Here is a 17,567-nt window from a genome sequence, read left to right on the forward strand (position 1 = left end):
AAACTTCAGGGCCATGTGAGACAGACTGACGGGCATTTATTTTCTCGATGTAATTCTTAGTAAGAGAAGTTGAGATTTTGGACTGCCAAAACTCTCTTAACATAGAGTGAAGTTAGAACAATTCTCCATACATGTTCTTCAGGATGGTTGCTCCTTCAGCTTGGCGAATAAAAGAAGCTACATAGCTTGGCAAACAGGCGTCAGGAGTGTATTTGTGACAGCTGAGACCTTTTAAATGCAGCATAAATTGGCAATACAGCATATATATATATATATATATATATATATATATATATATATATATATATATATATATATTCTCAAACACGCACGTACAGAGTTCGTGAAAATGCCCCTTTCTGTCTAATTGCTCAAAATACATTTCGAGACAGGAGTGCCTTGATCACTGGACTTTTAAATTGACATCTTACTGATCATCCATATTTTATATTGCTGGGAGTTAAACTTTGTTGGGAAAGCAGTGTACAAAAGTGTCAAGATGCTTCTTTTTGGACTCCTTTTGAAATTTCTTAGTGAACTTCTTTTATTAGTTAGACTTGTTCGGCTCTTGAGCTATCTGAAAATTATGAAAAGAGTACTATCCTCTTGATTGCATGATTGAAATTAAAGAACAGTTGTAACCCTAGGTCTGTTTAGGGGGGTCCTTTCAAAAATAGAGCTGTGGCTATAGCCACTTTCTTAGTAACAACACATGCTTCAGTATCAGGTTTAATATCTTGATGTATTTTAATCAGAATTTGCATTCATGAACTAGTATGCACCGCTGCTCACCCCAACTAATGAGTGGTCCCTGGTGAATATTAAAATCCCTCAAATTCCTCACTCGTACGCTCAGATTCTTACTCCCTTTTAGACAATGAGAGCAACAGCAAGAAACACTTAACAGTTTAGTATTATCAAATTATCCATTGTCTGCCATTGACTCATCTTTCCTCAAACAAACAAGTTGGCATTCTCCTCACATTGCTCAACATGTCTGCTGGCACAAACTCTCTAAAGCTGCTACTTTGGAATGTTAAAGGAGAGCTCTCAAGACATCTCCTGACGATAGTATTCAACATGTTAGTTTCTTGGAGGCAAAAGTGCTTGCTCTTCACTCTTCTTGCTTTCATTGTTCTTTCTTCAGAAGCATCAAGATTGTCCAAGTCTAACTGGGAACAAATGATGCCCAAGAAGCTGCCTGCTCCTTCCTCATCTCCCTCTAAAGGAACCAATTCAGTCTCCAGATCATCACTTACAATGGTGAAAGCAGATAGCAATCTTCATTCATCGGCTGGAAAGGTCTAGCTACAGTTTCAAGAACTCTAATATCATCTCTCTAACTGTAGTATATGCAGTCTCGAACTTCGAAAGCATATGCAGAGTTTTGTAAATTAGTTTACATGATGATGCCTATTTATATTTTGCTTTAAAGAGAAGCAAACCCTTTTATATTTTTTCAGCTTGGTCCGCGAAAACATTGTATAGGTGATTGAGTAGATATATATTGATCATGAAATGAGGATGAAGTAACGGGTACCGAGCTCAGAGGGAAAGATTCTTTCCAGGAGTTTCGACTTCACAAGTGAGCTTGGTTTTGTTACCAGAGAAGCATGGATCATGTTAATGCAGAGAAATAACTTACTGTAGCATTTTTGTAGATTTTCTTTTATGTAATTAACATCTCTTGTAATTTGGATGTTCATTCAACATGATCACAACGAGGCAAGTATATCTTGAATTTCTGCGAGCAGATGTATCATTCTTCAAAATAAAGTTTATCAAAGTTTTACCAACAGACTCCAGAGTTAGTTCTATCTGTTGTTTCCTATTCATTTGTTTTTATTTCATTTTCTCTCTCGGTCCAGTATAGCGTCATTCGCATTAGTCCTTTTATTTGTCTAATTATCTTTTTTTGGGACTCTCTGTTTGGCATTCAGAGGGGACGTCAGCCATAGAGGTCCAGAGCCAGAGACCGATGGCTGTCTTAGAGAGCCTGAAACCATCGCAGTTCAACTTCTCCATGCGAACGAACATTCCTGCCCTGTTTCGGCTAATTCAAACTCTACAGCCTGAAAAGAGTCCAATAACTCATGTTATATAATACCAAAAGTATCTTTTATTATTATTTATTTTATTTAAAATAATTTACAAAATTAATTTTTTTAAAAAAATTTTATCTTCTTTTAATTTTTTATTTGTTTAATTTCATTTCAATTCTTTTAATTGTTATTTATTTTGCTTTGAATCATTATCTCAATTAAATTTATTTTTCAATTTTTTTACTCAATATTTTATTTTATTTTATTTTTATGTGAAATTTAATTCTTATGTTTTTAATTACTATGTTTTTTACTTTGGATAATTTTTTTAGATTGAAATATTTTTTTAAAATTTCTTTCCTTAAATATTAAATTAGTTGAAAATTGATTTTTTTTTTATTGAAATTGAGTCTAGAATTTTATTGGTTGCAGTTTTGAAAAATTAACTCAAGTTTAAAAAATTTGTTTGAGTTTGTTTTTTTTTTTTTTTTTATGCTCATATTTTTTTTAATTTTATCATTCATAATTTATTTATTTCTTAAATTTCATCTCTAATTCTTTTATATATTTTTTTAATTTAGTTCCAAAGTTAATCTAACTTGAGATATATTAAGACCCAATTAAAAAAGAATAAAAAAAAAAAAATAAAAATAAATTATCCAACCAAGTTTAATTTATTATGATTGTGTCTATTATATATGGATTGTAAATTTCACATGTTAACCCAGATCAGTACAATGTGTTGTTTTTTTTTCATTTCACTTCCCTTAATTTTTTTTTTATGATTTCAATGTTTTGACAATTTATTGTTTCACATTTAAGCTAGAGCTAGGTAGATGTTAAAACAATGGTGGCGTGGATTTGTTTTTAATTATATTGCCATTTAAATGAGGTAATTAGTTTGCTCTTGCCCGTAAGTCGAACAAGCCATATTAAATTTTTTATTAATAAATATTATGGTTGATTGATTTGATCTAATATAGTGGTTAGGTTTTTTTTTTAATCATCATTTCAAATATTTTATTAAATAAAAAAAAATAACAATGCATATTTTTTTATGCAATAATTAGCTTTTGATGTGTCCGAGCCTAATTCATACTAAATGGAGTGTTGTATAGATCAAGAAAAACTTTACTTATTTTCGCACTGTGGGATGTGACCAAGCAATGAAAGGGATTTGTTCCTTTCATTCTCACATGGATTTGAATTTTATTATATATACCTGTCATTCTCGCAATGCCTTATATATTTACTGGATTTGCAAGATGTTCAATGGATTCCGAAAATTAATTGTGGTATGGGCAAACTAACTTAACCCGAACACCCTAGATTACCAAAAAAAAAAAAAACTTTAGTTTTGAGCTGAAATATTGATACCATATTTAATATAATAAATCTAGAATTATATATACTAGAAAATATTAAAAAAAGCTTTAACACTAACTTAAAGATTGCTTTGGGAAGCTAGGAGGAAGATGTTTTATAAGATTTTTTTATTTTTTCTATATTTTCTGGTATTATTATTATTTGATTTTTTTTTTTTGGTATGCCACTAATAAATTCCTTCTTGCAATCTTTTACGGGGGGGTAACAGAGGTCGAGCCTTAGGTTTAATTTTATTTTTAAATACATGATGTGATAGATGCACATGGACATAGAGCTCATGTCCTCATTATTTTGGATTCTTTTAATGGTTTTTAAACTTTAATTTTATTATCTTTGAATTGACAAGGTGGTTTTGGACCTAAGGGCTAAATTTAGTATATTTGATTATGGGCATAAATTGGGTTTTAATCTATAACTCATTGCTTCCCAATAAAGTTCCAATAACTTGCCTTCAATTTAGGTAACTGAGCACTTCATTTCATTTTTTAAATTATCTTATTTAAGATTACATATAAAAATGTTCAATAATTTCAAGAGAGATGATAATGAATATTCAAGAGTTTGAGTTTGAGTTTATGCTATATTTATATTTTATCTATTATTTATTGGGTTATACATCGAGTTTCAGATATTTATTCAAATATTCATTACTAAATACCAAAAGTAATATATACACACACACACCGAGCAATAAACATATAAATAAATAAAATAATTATTAATATATTATATATTATATATGATAGAAAAATTATATTTTGAGATGAATCATCCTTGACAATATGCATACCTTAGGTATCCAATAAGTTCGGGTTAGAGTGGTCTTGATCTTTTCTAAAAATGTGGAATCAATTTCTTTATTGAGAATTATCATGATCAACGTTAGATTTTTTTTTAGTTTTCATCGACAAGAAAAGCTAAATAATGGTTGTGCCTTCACTAATTTCTTTTTTTGTTGTCAGCTTATTTATTTTTATATTTTAAAAATATATTTTTTAAAAAATTATTTATTTTTATTTTTTTTTATATATTTTTAGATTATTTTGATATGTTAATGTAAAAAATAATTTTAAAAAATAAAAAAAATATTATTTTAATATATTTATAAATTAAAAATATTTTAAAAAATAATCATAACTACATTTTCAAACTAGAATGAGTGAACAATAAAAATTTCCTTCCCAGAGACATATAATCGCAGTCCTTGTCAATGAGCATGGGTAACTAACAGTTTTTTTCTGTTTCAGTGCTCTTATAATCCTAGACTGAATATAGGGGTAATATCTAATGAAGAAAGAGTGTGTTGGAAAAACGAGTCCGTATTGGATTATTAACAGCTCCGAAGCTTTTACATGTGTTCTCAAGAAGAAAGGAATATGATAGCGTGTTGCCTGTATAGGAAATGGCATACACCAGAATGTTTGTCCAGCAATTTTTTTGCTTTCAGAAGGAGATCACCTGGGATATTACATTGCAAAATGGAGATAGGATAAGGAGTTTCAATGCGGGTTGAATATTGGACATACTATCAGAAATTCTTCGTCTTTTAAAATTACATAGAAAAGAACTGAAATATAGAAAAGATAAGCATTGCCATGGCGCTAGCTATTATTCAAAGCAAACTATCAAGCGAAGCTGTGAACCTAGAATAAAATCTTCATCTGCCATCTCCTTGTGATTGCATTATATATAAACTGTGATATCCAGCACTTGTACCAGCCATTTCCTCAGAACGAACAGTTTCCACTGATTCTCCAAGCAAGTCCTCTGTCTCTTCTACATATGATTCGTCATTTGTCCAAGGATGTTTTGCAGATGCTCTTAGCCCCTCTAATTCCATTGCTACATTCTTCATGTTGGGTCTTTCCTCTCCTTTTACTCTTAAGCACTTCCTTGCAATGTTGGCAACTACCTTCAGCTGCCTAATATTATCCTGGTTCACCATGCTATCCTGAAGAATATGGACCAGGCGATCTTCTTTCAGTGCACAAAGAAAATACGATGATAAATTCCTCTCCCCCTCAGGCTTATGGAAGGAAATTGCCTTCATCCCAGTTAGTAGTTCCACAAGAACCACTCCAAAACTGTAAACATCACTCTTGTCCGTCAGTTGGCTTGTGTGCAAGTACTCAGGGTCTAAGTATCCTAGAGTACCTCGCACCATCGTTGACAATTCAACTTGATCCAACGGAATTAACCTAGAAGTGCCAAAATCTGACACTTTTGCCGTGTAACTGTTGTCCAGGAGTATGTTTGTAGACTTGACATCCCTATGAATGATTGGCACAGAAGCCGCGGAATGCAAATATGATAGAACACCTGCAGTTTCAGAAGCTATCTTTAAACGGATTTCCCAGGTGAGGGCCGACACCTTACTCCTGTCGTGAATGTGGTCATAGAGGGTGCCATTTGCAACATATTCATAAACTAGTAATGGGACTTCTGTCTCCAAGCAACATCCCAGAAGCTTCACCACATTCCTGTGATTGATTTGGTAAAGAACAACCACCTCATTGATAAACTGCTCGATTTGGCTTTGATCGATTGTTTTGGACTTCTTGATTGCAACAGTTCTTCCATCTGTTAAAGTTCCCTTGTAAACTGTACCATAACCTCCACGGCCAAGAATTCTACTTTCATGGTACTTGTCGGTGGCTTTCTCGAGTTCTTCAGCTGAAAAGATTTTTGCCGTTTCTGTAACGGGTCCTTCCCTTCTTGATAGCTGCTGCTCCAACATTAGACCACCATTTTGCCTAAAGAACTTCTCTTTGAGCTTCATTAACTTCCATTTATTGTATCCCCAGTACAGCCAAGTAATTCCCATCAACAAAGATGTCAGCCCCACTACAATTCCTGCATGTACAAGGATGTTGAAACATTAATTTGTAATTAATTATGTACATTGCAGATATGAAAATTCGTCCAAATTGAGCAAGTATACCCGAATGGTTAAGATCATAGGGGGAATTATTTCAATTTTTTGCTTCTGTTTAGCGAGGAAACCTTTCGATTTAATAAGAAATATTTGAAATCATGTTTAAAAGGTGGAGAGAGAAAATTTCTCATCAAGAAGTTCTGGTTGGAATGATCCCGCGGCTATATAGAATAAATTAAAAACGAGTACGATTGTAGTGGATTTGACTTTGAAACGTTGTGGGTTTTGAAGTTCCAGAGTTTATATGGATCGAATTAGATTCCTCTCAGTTTTTTTTTCTGAAATACCAAGGGCTGCAAATCTGAGACGAAATAAATCTAGAATAGTGTCTGAATATTTCAAGTCACTTTTGCATCACCAGCTACTTCAAATTTATTGATAAAATAAATTCTAGCCAATGCTCTAACATCCGGTCAAGTATTTATCACAATACTAACTGCATGAATTTCAGTATATACTTTGAAAATGTAAGGATCCTGGAAAGCAAATTAACAAAAATCTACACTCAATTCCTGCTACAAGAAGCCAGAATGAGTATTAAACTTAGGTCTCTGATTGATGGAGGGAACCAAGTATTAGATTCAGGCGTCTAAGCTCAGGTTGAACTAGAAGTAGTACTGCGATAGAGTTTTAATAATACTGATTACTGACCATCACAGCCTTATCTAAATAACAATAACTAAAAATTTACAAGCAAGAGCGCATATTCAATATGAATGCAAGCTGGCCTGGAAATCAATGTTAATAATAATAAAAAAAAAAACTAAAAAAGAGCACATGTATATATCCTATCCAAATAAAAAATGAGAAACCAAAAAAAACAAACAGTTACCTTTAATGGCACATGAAAGATCTATGCACAATAGTATGTACATGAACATTGGGATTGAAAACAAACATTATATACGAACTTACCGACAGCAACCTCAATCACCAGTGACCGATGGCGGATACAGCCTTCGCCATTTTTTCTTCCGTCACCATGGTACCCCTTGGGGCAAGAGCATGTATAATTTCCTTGCGAGTTAGTACAAATATGTGTGCAATTGTTGTTTACAGTTGCATCTGTACATTCATCGATGTCTGGAAAAGAACAGAAACATTGCAAATTAGTAAGAAGCCTCAGTAAGCTTTCTAATTTGAGAGGGAAGAAAAAAGAAACAGATTAGAGACAGTAAATAAATACCTAGGCAACCATTAGGGAGGTATGGGTTTCCACGGTACCCGTCCAAGCACCTGCAGAGGTACCCATATCCACTGTCAGGATCATAACAAGTGCTGTTTCCTTGACATGCATTCTTGGTACTCTTTTTTACTTCGGCGCAGCTATTATTCCCTATACTCCAGTCAAGTACCATAGGAAGCTTGTCAACGTTCTTCAGATCCCAAAGATACCTTCTAGAAAAATTGAACTTCTTTTTTTCAATAACGAAAGCATAGCTGCAGGAGCTGAAGTTCAAGATACCACTATGATTTTTCTGGCTAGAAACTTTTAAGTTAAAGTGATTTACTCCCTTGGCAAGGGATGTTTGACAGCAACCTATGCCAGAGCATGTATCATTTGGTACATATTTTAAGCTGCTACATAAGGACATGCATCCTACCTCGTATTCGTTTTCAGTACTACCAGCTGCTTTCAAATTGCCAGTGAGGGATGCCACAGTATCGCAACCAATGGACACGAACAAATTGTCAGCATCAGAGATAATGAAATTGCCGGCGAGCCTAAATAAGGGTATTTTTCTGAGAGTTCGTCCTGATGCATTATAGCAATCCTTGGCTATGTATTTCAAGATATGCAGCTTTCCTTCGAGTGTTATTTCCGTTACGTTTATAGTACTTGTGTTGAGAAATGCTTTCGGGGGATTGAAAGAATGGTTGCAAGTTATGAGGAACTGAGGGTCGTGGTAGCAATCTTTTCTGGTGCCAAATGGATATGGGATACTAACATTCCCACACCTATCATGGCATCCAGGCTTCGCTATAGGAAACCCTGTTGCTGCTGTCACTGCTGCTAACAGCACTACTCCTGTTATTGTGAACTGTAAGGCCATTCCTCGAATTCCCACGACAGCTACTTTTCTGTTTACTTGGAATGGAGTCGGGTGGTACAAAACTCTCTATGGCAGCTAGCCTTTTTTATAAAGCAAATTACCACGATATTGGTCGATGGAAGACCAAATTATTAGGCTTGAATGCCAGTTGGGATAGACGTGACTCACTAGAGGACTTGCAAGCAAGAACTTACTAGAATCGAAGCTTTTTCATTCTATTATTTCTTTATGTTTTAAAAGTGTTCTTAAAATAAATTGAATTTTTTTTTATTTTACATTATTTTTTTAGTATTTTTTTAAAATTATTTTAAAATGTTAATATTAAAAATAATTTTTAAAAAAAATAAAAAATCATTATTTTAATAGATTTTTAAATAAAAAAACTTTAAAAAATAACTGCTGCAGTATAATTCTCTTCTAAGTCAAGCCGCCTAATTTTGAATATGGAAATGTCAGTACATTTTTTCCTCGGAAAATCTCATTAAAAAATCCCCAAACTGTGAGGTTAATTTCACTTAGGTCCTCGTGTCTTCTTAATTTCAAGAAATATCATGGCAAACTGATTTCAAGAAATTGCATGGCACATAGAGTGGATGGGCGACCTTGACTTGATTGGAACCTTTTAAAGTCAGCTAGATTCCACCTTCGCAGTCTAATGCTGCGGGGCCCACTTGTGGAATTTACTTGCACCTGCCGTGTGGGAGAGGTTTGTGTCCTACTTGCTGTCTGCCGAAAATCATACATACGCTGGTGAAACAACGAATTATCTCACGCGTGACACAAACTCCTTTGAAATTAAAAATCAAAATCAAAATCAAAATCAAAATCAAAATTAATATTAAAAAAAAAAAAAGCAAAGGGGGAAGGGAGGTTGTTTGAGCCCAAAGGAACACTTGTTACTTGGCCATTGAACCTTTGCTAATCTCTCACAATCAACAAAAGCGAATAGATTCTTAAAAAAAAGTTGAGAAACAATCTCTAGTAGGGTGCTTTTATCGAGGATATGGTAGCCTGAAAGAAAGTAAATGTGAAAAGGAAAAGTTTTTTTCTTTTTAAATAAAAAGTTGTCATTTCAACTTACTTTTACTTTTCGTACTCTCATATTTAATCCTTTTGTAAACGACCAAACTAAATTCTTCTCTGCAAAGTCTGTCATGAAATAATTTTTTATTTTAATTATTTTATTTATTAAAAAAATAATGAAAAACAAGTAAAAATAAAATAATTGAAGAATGAAGTAAAATTTGGATTAAGAAAAACATAATTAAAAGTTTAAAAATTTAATTAAACTCTTCACTAGTTTAATTAATCAAGTTAAGGGTTTAATTGAAAATTGATAAGTTTTGAGACTTTGAATAAGTTTGAAATTGATTTAATTAATCCAATCAAGGGTTTAATTGGAGAATTGATAAGTTTTTAGACTTAATTGAGATTGGTATTAATTTAATTAATGAAATCAGGGGCTTAATTGAAAAATTATCAAAGTATAGGGCTGATTCTGGTCCAATTTGCAAGAAATTAAAACCCAAGGACCAATGTGTAAATGGCGCTGAGATCAGGGGTTCAATTACAATTTACCCAATGACTGGACTGCCAACATTCAAAATGTCAAGGATCAAAATGCATTAGCCATGTCCATCAACACTGTTCATCTTCTTCTTCACTTGACCGTACAAAAACGGATGCATCGCCATTACTCCTGCAATAACAGTCGATTTATTACCTGGTAACGGTGGCATTCTGTGGCTATAAAGCCAGAGAAAACAAAGAACGCAGGGGAGGAAGGAAAAGGAAGAAAAACTGGGGACTGAAAGGGGGGAAAGGAACTGAAAAAAAAGAAAAAATACAGACGGAGAAAAGGGCGGGGAGAAAACTGAGAAGCATAGACGCAAACAGGGGGTCAAAAAGGGCTCCCAAGTTGAGAAAAATCATAAGAAAACCAGAGATAGAACCCAGAGGACCGGGAAGAACGAACACCACAGGGGTAGAGCACGAACCGAAATAGAAAAAGACAGGGGAGAGCACTGGGGGAACGAACACGACAGGGCGAGAAACAGAGAAAAGAAAACAAATAGACAGCAAAAAAAAAAAAAAAGCAGAGACGAACAAGGAGGAACGAAGGAAACCGAGGAGACCTGGAAACGCAAACGGGCCGCAAGCAGGAGCAGAGACAGAGATTATACAGGGATGGGACCATTGCCTTAACCATCTCCAGCACTAGGGACAGAAAACAGAGACAGAGGAAGAACTGAAAAAAAAATCGAGGAACAGACCAAGAACCACAGAAAAATGGAGGACGAACAGTGACTAGAAAAAGAAGAACCACCCGAGAGAACCGGCTTCATCTTCATCTTCATCTTCAGGAGCAGCGTCTTCATCTTCAGGAGCAGCAGACCACAGGTAAGTCATCTTCTCTCCTTTGCATTTTAATTCACTGCTACAGTAACAAGTGAATTATAATTCATTAGGCAGGCGTTAACACTGGTCTTGACCAGTGACCCAACCGGATCAGCTGGGTCCAACTCAATCCCCAAAACAAAAAATAAAAAATAGAAAGTGTAAGAAATAAAAATTTTGCATGTCTTAGAAAAATTTTATTTTTGTCAATTTATTTACTATATCAAGATCAAGAATAATATATATATATATATATATATATATATATATATATATATATACTGTTTTTTTGTAGCTATGAATTTTTACCAACGCTAGAGTTGGAATTTTTACCAATGCCAGAGTTAAAATTATTCGAGATCGAATATTCACTAGCGTCAGAGTCAGGAATATTATAAACAAATCATCATAGCATAAGCGAATAAATATTTAGTAATTTAAGACAAAAACAGCAATGCAGTCTGCTTTAGGCAAAACGTTTAAATGGTGATAATATCTTTTTTTTTATATAACCAGTTACGTATTATAAAATTTTTGTTGACTAGTTATAATTTCTAGTGACTATAATACTTAGGTAAAGACGAATCATCTAATAAAATATTTTTTCTAAAAAAAAAAGATATCATAAATTTATTTCTTACAAATAATCAAGGACTATTTTTAAGAGCCGCCGTCATATCAGATACGGCAAAGTCAAGAACTAAACTCATTCATTCAAAGACCATAGTAGAAGACCCAGGCTTTTGACAGAGTGAATTGAAGCAGTAACGTTAAAATTAAGCGACTGATAAAAAATAAAATAAAACCCAGCAAATTATCAGTTATGAAGAGTTAACAAAGCAGCGATGGTGGAGTCAATTTGCATGGATTAAGCTCCATGGATTAAACATATCTTCGTTTCTTGAGGTTTGCCTTCGTTTCCCAACTTGCTGTTATTTAACAGTGCAACATTCAGAATCTCACCACGCTGATAACCTAAAACTAAGTAACGAATTCAAAAATCTTTTTAGACTAATAAGCAAATAGTTTCGACTGGACGGGTTTCTTACAAGATCTACATCAACCGAAGCATAAATCGGAGGTTACCTACTCAATTTAAAGAGACGGTTGCCTTTCATTTTTTTACTTTATTTTTTAAAAATTATTTTTAACATTAATATATTAAAACGATCTGAAAATATATAAAAAAATTTAACAATTTTTTTTTCAAAAATTGAAAAAAATATGGTTTGCGTCATATTTCCAAACACTTCAAAAAAAGCAAATATGGTTTTAATTTTATATAATCTATAATCCTCTCATTAAAATTTATATATATATATATATATAATTTTTAGTGTTTTTATATTATTTTGATTTATTAATATTTAAAATAGTAAAAAAATTATTTTAATATATTTTTTAATAAAAAAATATTTTAAAAAATAATCGCTACTAAACTTTAACCAAAGATAATTAAGATTCATTCAATTTTTTTCTTAATCCTAATAAACTTTAGTTTGAAAGGAAATGTTGATGCTTGTATTTAATATAATAAATCTAGAACTATATGTAATAGAAATTATTAAAAAAGCTTTAACACTAACCAAAGATTGCTCTGGGAAGCTAGGAAGATGCTCTTTCTTTTTTATATAAGATTGTTTTATTTTTTCTAGATTTTTTTGGTATTGTTATTATTTGATTTTTTTTTTGTTATGCCACTAATAAAGTCCTTCTTGCAGATCTTTTAGGGAAAAAAAATAGAGGTCGAGCGGTTCAATTTTATTTTTAAATACATGATGTGATAGATGCACAAGGACATAGGGCTCATGTCCTCATTATTTTTTATTCTTTTAATGGTTTTTAAACTTTAATTTTGTTATCTTGGAATTGACAAGGTGGCTTTAGACCTAAGGTCCAAATTTAGTATATTTGATTATGGGCATAAATTGGGTTTTAACAAGGTGCTATGTTCATACTTTATCTATTATTTATTGGGTTATACATCTGGTATCTATTCAGATATTCATTACTCTATATGTGTGTGTGTGTGGAATCAATTTCTTTATTAAGAACTATTATGATCGCCGTTAGATTGGTTTTTAGTTTTCACCGACAAGAAAAATTGAATAATGATTGTCCCTTTACGAATTTCTTTTTTTTGTGGTTGTCTAAATATCGGGGCGACAATAAACATTTCCTTCCCAGAGACATATAATCGCAGTCCTTGTCAACGAGCATGGGTAACTCATAGATTTTAAGCTCATGGTCGCATCAGGCCGCGAAACGTTATTATGCTCTTATAGAGGTAATATCTAATAAAGAAAGAACATGTTGGAAAAACGAGTCAGTATTGGATTATTAACAGCTCCTAAGCTTGCATGTGTTCTCAAGAAGAAAGGAATATGTTCAGTGGTAAAATGGCATGCACCAGAATGTGTGCCCAGAAATTTATTTGCTTTCAGAAGGAGATCACCTGGAATATTACATTGCAAAATGGAGGTAGGATAAAGAGTTTTAATGCGGGTTGAATATTGGACATAATGTCAGAAATTCGTTGTCTTTTAAAATTACAGGACCACTATAACAAAAACAGAACTGGACAGAAATATAGAAAAGAAAAGAAATGCATTACCATACACAGATGGCAAGCTATTATTCAAAGAAAACTATCAAGCGAAGCTGTGACACTAGAATAAAATGTTCATCTGCCACCATCTAGTGATTGCATTAAATAATTCTGTAAACTGTGATATCCAGCACTTGTACCAGCCATTTTCTCAGAACGAGCAGTTTCCACTGATTTACCAAGCAGGTACTCTGTCTCTTCTACATTTGATTCGTCATTAGTCCAAGGATGTTTTGCAGATGTTCTTAGCCCCTCTAATTCCATTGCTACATTCTTCATGTTGGGTCTTTCCTCTCCTTTTACTCTTAAGCACTTCTTTGCAATGTTGGCAACTCCCTTCAGCTGCCTAATATTATCCTGGTTCACCATGCTATCCTGAAGAATATGGACCAGGCGATCTTCTTTCAGTGCACAAAGAAAATACGATGATAAATTCCTCTCCCCCTCAGGCTTATGGAAGGAAATTGCCTTCATCCCAGTTAGTAGTTCCACAAGAACCACTCCAAAACTGTAAACATCACTCTTGTCCGTCAGTTGGCTTGTGTGCAAGTACTCAGGGTCTAAGTATCCTAGAGTACCCTGCACCATCGTTGACAATTCAACTTGATCCAACGGAATTAACCTAGAAGTGCCAAAATCTGACACTTTTGCCGTGTAACTGTTGTCCAGGAGTATGTTTGTAGACTTCACATCCCTATGAATGATTGGCACAGAAGCCGCGGAATGCAAATATGATAGAACACCTGCAGTTTCAGAAGCTATCTTTAAACGGATTTCCCAGGTGAGGGCCGACACCTTACTCCTGTCGTGAATGTGGTCATAGAGGGTGCCATTTGCAACATATTCATAAACTAGTAATGGGACTTCTGTCTCCAAGCAACATCCTAGAAGCTTCACCACATTCCTGTGATTGATTTGGTAAAGAACAACCACCTCATTGATAAACTGCTCGATTTGGCTTTGATCGATTGTTTTGGACTTCTTGATTGCAACAGTTCTTCCATCTGTTAAAGTTCCCTTGTAAACTGTACCAAAACCTCCACGGCCAAGAATTCTACTTTCATGGTACTTGTCAGTGGCTTTCTCGAGTTCTGCGGCTGAAAAGATTTTTGCCGTTTCTGTAACGGGTCCTTCCCTTCTTGATAGCTGCTGCTCCAGCATTAGACCACCATTTTGCCTAAAGAATTTCTCTTTGAGCTTCATTAGCTTCCATTTATTGTATCCCCAGTACAGCCAAGTAATTCCCATCAACAAAGATGTCAGTCCCACTCCAATTCCTACATGTACAAGGATGTTGAAACATTAATTATGTACATTGCAGATATGAAAATTCGTCCAAATTGGGCAAGTATACCCGAATGGGGTTGAGATCATAGGGGGAATTGTTGCAATTTTTTGTTTCTGTTTAGCGAGTAAACCTTTCGATTTAATAAGAAATATTTGAAATCATGTATACAATGTTGAGAGAGAAAATTTCTCATCAACAAGTTCTGGTTGAAATGATCCCGCGGCAATATAGAATAAATTAAACGAGTACATTTGTAGTGGATTTGACTTTGAAACGTTGTGGGCTTTGAAGTTCCAGAGTTTATATGGAACAAATTAGATTCCTCTCAGTTTTGTTTTCTGAAATACCAAGGGCTGCAAATTTGAGATGAAATAAATCTAGAATAGTGCCTGGATATTTCAAGTCACTTTTGCATCGCCAGCCACTTCAAATTTTATTGATAAAATAAATTCTAGCCAAAGCTCTGACATCCGGTCAAGCATTTATCACAATACTTCTAAACAACTGCATGAATTTCAGTATTTACTTTGAAAATGTAAGAATCCTGAAAAGAAATTTAACAAAAATCTAAACTCAATTCCTGCTACAAGAGGCCAGTATGAGTATTAAACTCAGGTCTCTGATGGAGGGAACCAAGTATTAGGATGAACTAGAAGTAGGGACTGTGATATAGGTTTAATAATACTGCCCATCACAGCCTCGTCTAAATAACAAGAACTAAAAATTGGCACATGTATATATCCTATCCAAATAAAAAATGAGAAAACAAAAAAAAACAAACAGTTACCTTTAATGGCACATGAAAGATCCATACAAAATAGTATGTACATGAACATCGGGATTGAAAATGAAGAGGATGATATACGAACTTACCGACAGCGACCTGAATCACTGAAGATCGATTGCGGATGCAGAGTTCTCCATCTATTCTCCCATCTCCATGGTACCCCTTGGGGCAAGAACATGTATAATTCCCTTCGGTGTCGATGCATGCGTGGCTGCAATTGTGGGCTACTTTTGGATCTGAACATTCATTAATGTCTGCAGAAGCATCATAAAGAGAAGCCTTTACGTAAAACTATAGTAAATTCTCATAATTTCAGGTAATCCAATCTCGAAAAAATAAGATTAGAGATCTCCTCGAAATCAATTACAAATAATTTAACTTTCTCTTTATGTAAGTAAAAAATTATATAAAAAAGGGATAAAATTAAGAAAAAGAAATGCATACTTTGGCAACCATTTGGGAGGTATGGATTTCCTTGATAGCCATCTAAGCATTTGCAAATGTACCCAGACCCATTTTCAGGGTCATGACATTTGCTCTGTCCTTGACATGCATTAGACATCCTGTTCTTTTCCAAGGTTTCGCATTTATTGCGCCCAATACTCCAATCCACTATAAGAGGAAGCTTCTCTACTTTCTTCAAATCCGACAGGTTACTTGGAAAAAAGCTGAACTGCTTTTCTTCAATCATGAAGGCAAAGCTACAAGGATTGAATTCCCAGATTCCCGTATGATTCATGTAACTATACAGGCTCAGGTCGAAGTGCTTAATTCCTTTGGCAATGGAGGTTTGGCAGCAACCAATTCCGGAGCATGTGTTTGGTACATATTGTTTGTTGCTACATTCGGAAATGCATCCTACCAGGTATGTATCACTCATGTTTTCTCGTGTACCTCGCAGTTTAGCTACAGTATCACAGCCGATACCGACGAACATATTGTCAGTGTCAGAAACAACGTATGGACCTTTGATGGATAGGTTTATCCAGGGACTGTTTCTCGATATTCGTGCACCTGCCTGATTATAGCAATCCTTAGCTATATAATGCATGATGCGTAGCTTCCCATCAAGGGTTATTTCTGTGACCTCTAAGCTACCATTTCCTATAAACGCTTTTGGAGGGTTGAAAGTATGGTTGCAAGTTATGAGGAACTTAGAGTCGTAGTAGCAATCTTCTCCCGTGCCAAATGGATATGGGATACTAACATTCCCACATCTATCTTCTTGGCATCCATGCTTCGCTATAGGAAACCCTGTTGCTGCTGTAACTGCTGCTAACAACACTACTCCTGTTATTGTGAACTGTAAGGCCATTCCTCGAATTCTCATGACAGCTACTTTTCTGTTTAATTAGAATGGAGTCGGGTGGTGCAAAACTCACTGTGGCAGCTAGCCTTTTTTATAAAGCAAATTACCACGATATTGGTAGATGGAAGACCAAATTATTAGGCTTGAATGCCAGTTGGGATTATACGTGACTGAGTATCTAAAAGAGCGTGTGGTAGAGGACTTGCAAGCAAGAACTTACTAGAATCGAGGCCTTTTTACTCGACTAAGTCAAGCCCCCTAATTTTGAATATGGAAGAGTCGGGACATTTTTTCCTTGAGAAATCTCATTATAAAATCCCCAAAATTTGAGGTCTGTTTCAATTAGTTCCTCGATTTTTCTTATCTCAATTAGAACCTCGACGTAGGAATGAATTCTCAGTCAAATCCATCATTTGATTTTAGTCAGCAAATTTACTTGCACTTGCTACTTGACAGAGATTTGTGTATGGGTAGCCGCCTGCCGTAAATCAAACGGGGAGGCAATTGATTTCAAGAAATTGCATGGCAAATAGAGTGGATGTGCGACCTTCACTTGAGAGGTAACCGTTTAAAGTCAGCTAGATTCCACCTTCACAGTCTAATCCTGCGGGGCCCACTTGTGGAGTTTCCTTGCACCTTCCCGTGTGGCAGAGGTTTGTGTACTAGTAGCTGTCTGCCGTTAATCAAACGCTGGTGAAACGACGAATTATCTCACGCATGACACAAACCCCTTTTAAATCAAAATCAAAATTAATTTAAAA

The 17,567-nt window shown here is 34.4% G+C and overlaps 1 protein-coding gene across 1 annotated transcript; it reads right to left on the minus strand.

Annotated features, from left to right (window-relative positions):
• Window positions 1-4,913: 4,913 nt before the first annotated feature.
• LOC118062377 (uncharacterized) lies at window positions 4,914-16,925 on the minus strand. Its single transcript, XM_035076139.2, has 6 exons — window positions 15,942-16,925; window positions 15,584-15,751; window positions 13,542-14,699; window positions 7,550-8,344; window positions 7,279-7,446; window positions 4,914-6,281 (listed from the first exon to the last, which is right to left on the minus strand). The coding sequence occupies exons 1-6, from the start codon at window positions 16,825-16,827 to the stop codon at window positions 5,086-5,088; spliced, it is 4,371 nt and encodes a 1,456-aa protein (XP_034932030.2). The 5' UTR covers window positions 16,828-16,925; the 3' UTR covers window positions 4,914-5,085.
• Window positions 16,926-17,567: the final 642 nt, after the last annotated feature.

This window comes from Populus alba, chromosome 14 (assembly GCF_005239225.2).
Source record: "Populus alba chromosome 14, ASM523922v2, whole genome shotgun sequence".
NCBI classification, from domain to species: domain Eukaryota; kingdom Viridiplantae; phylum Streptophyta; class Magnoliopsida; order Malpighiales; family Salicaceae; genus Populus; species Populus alba.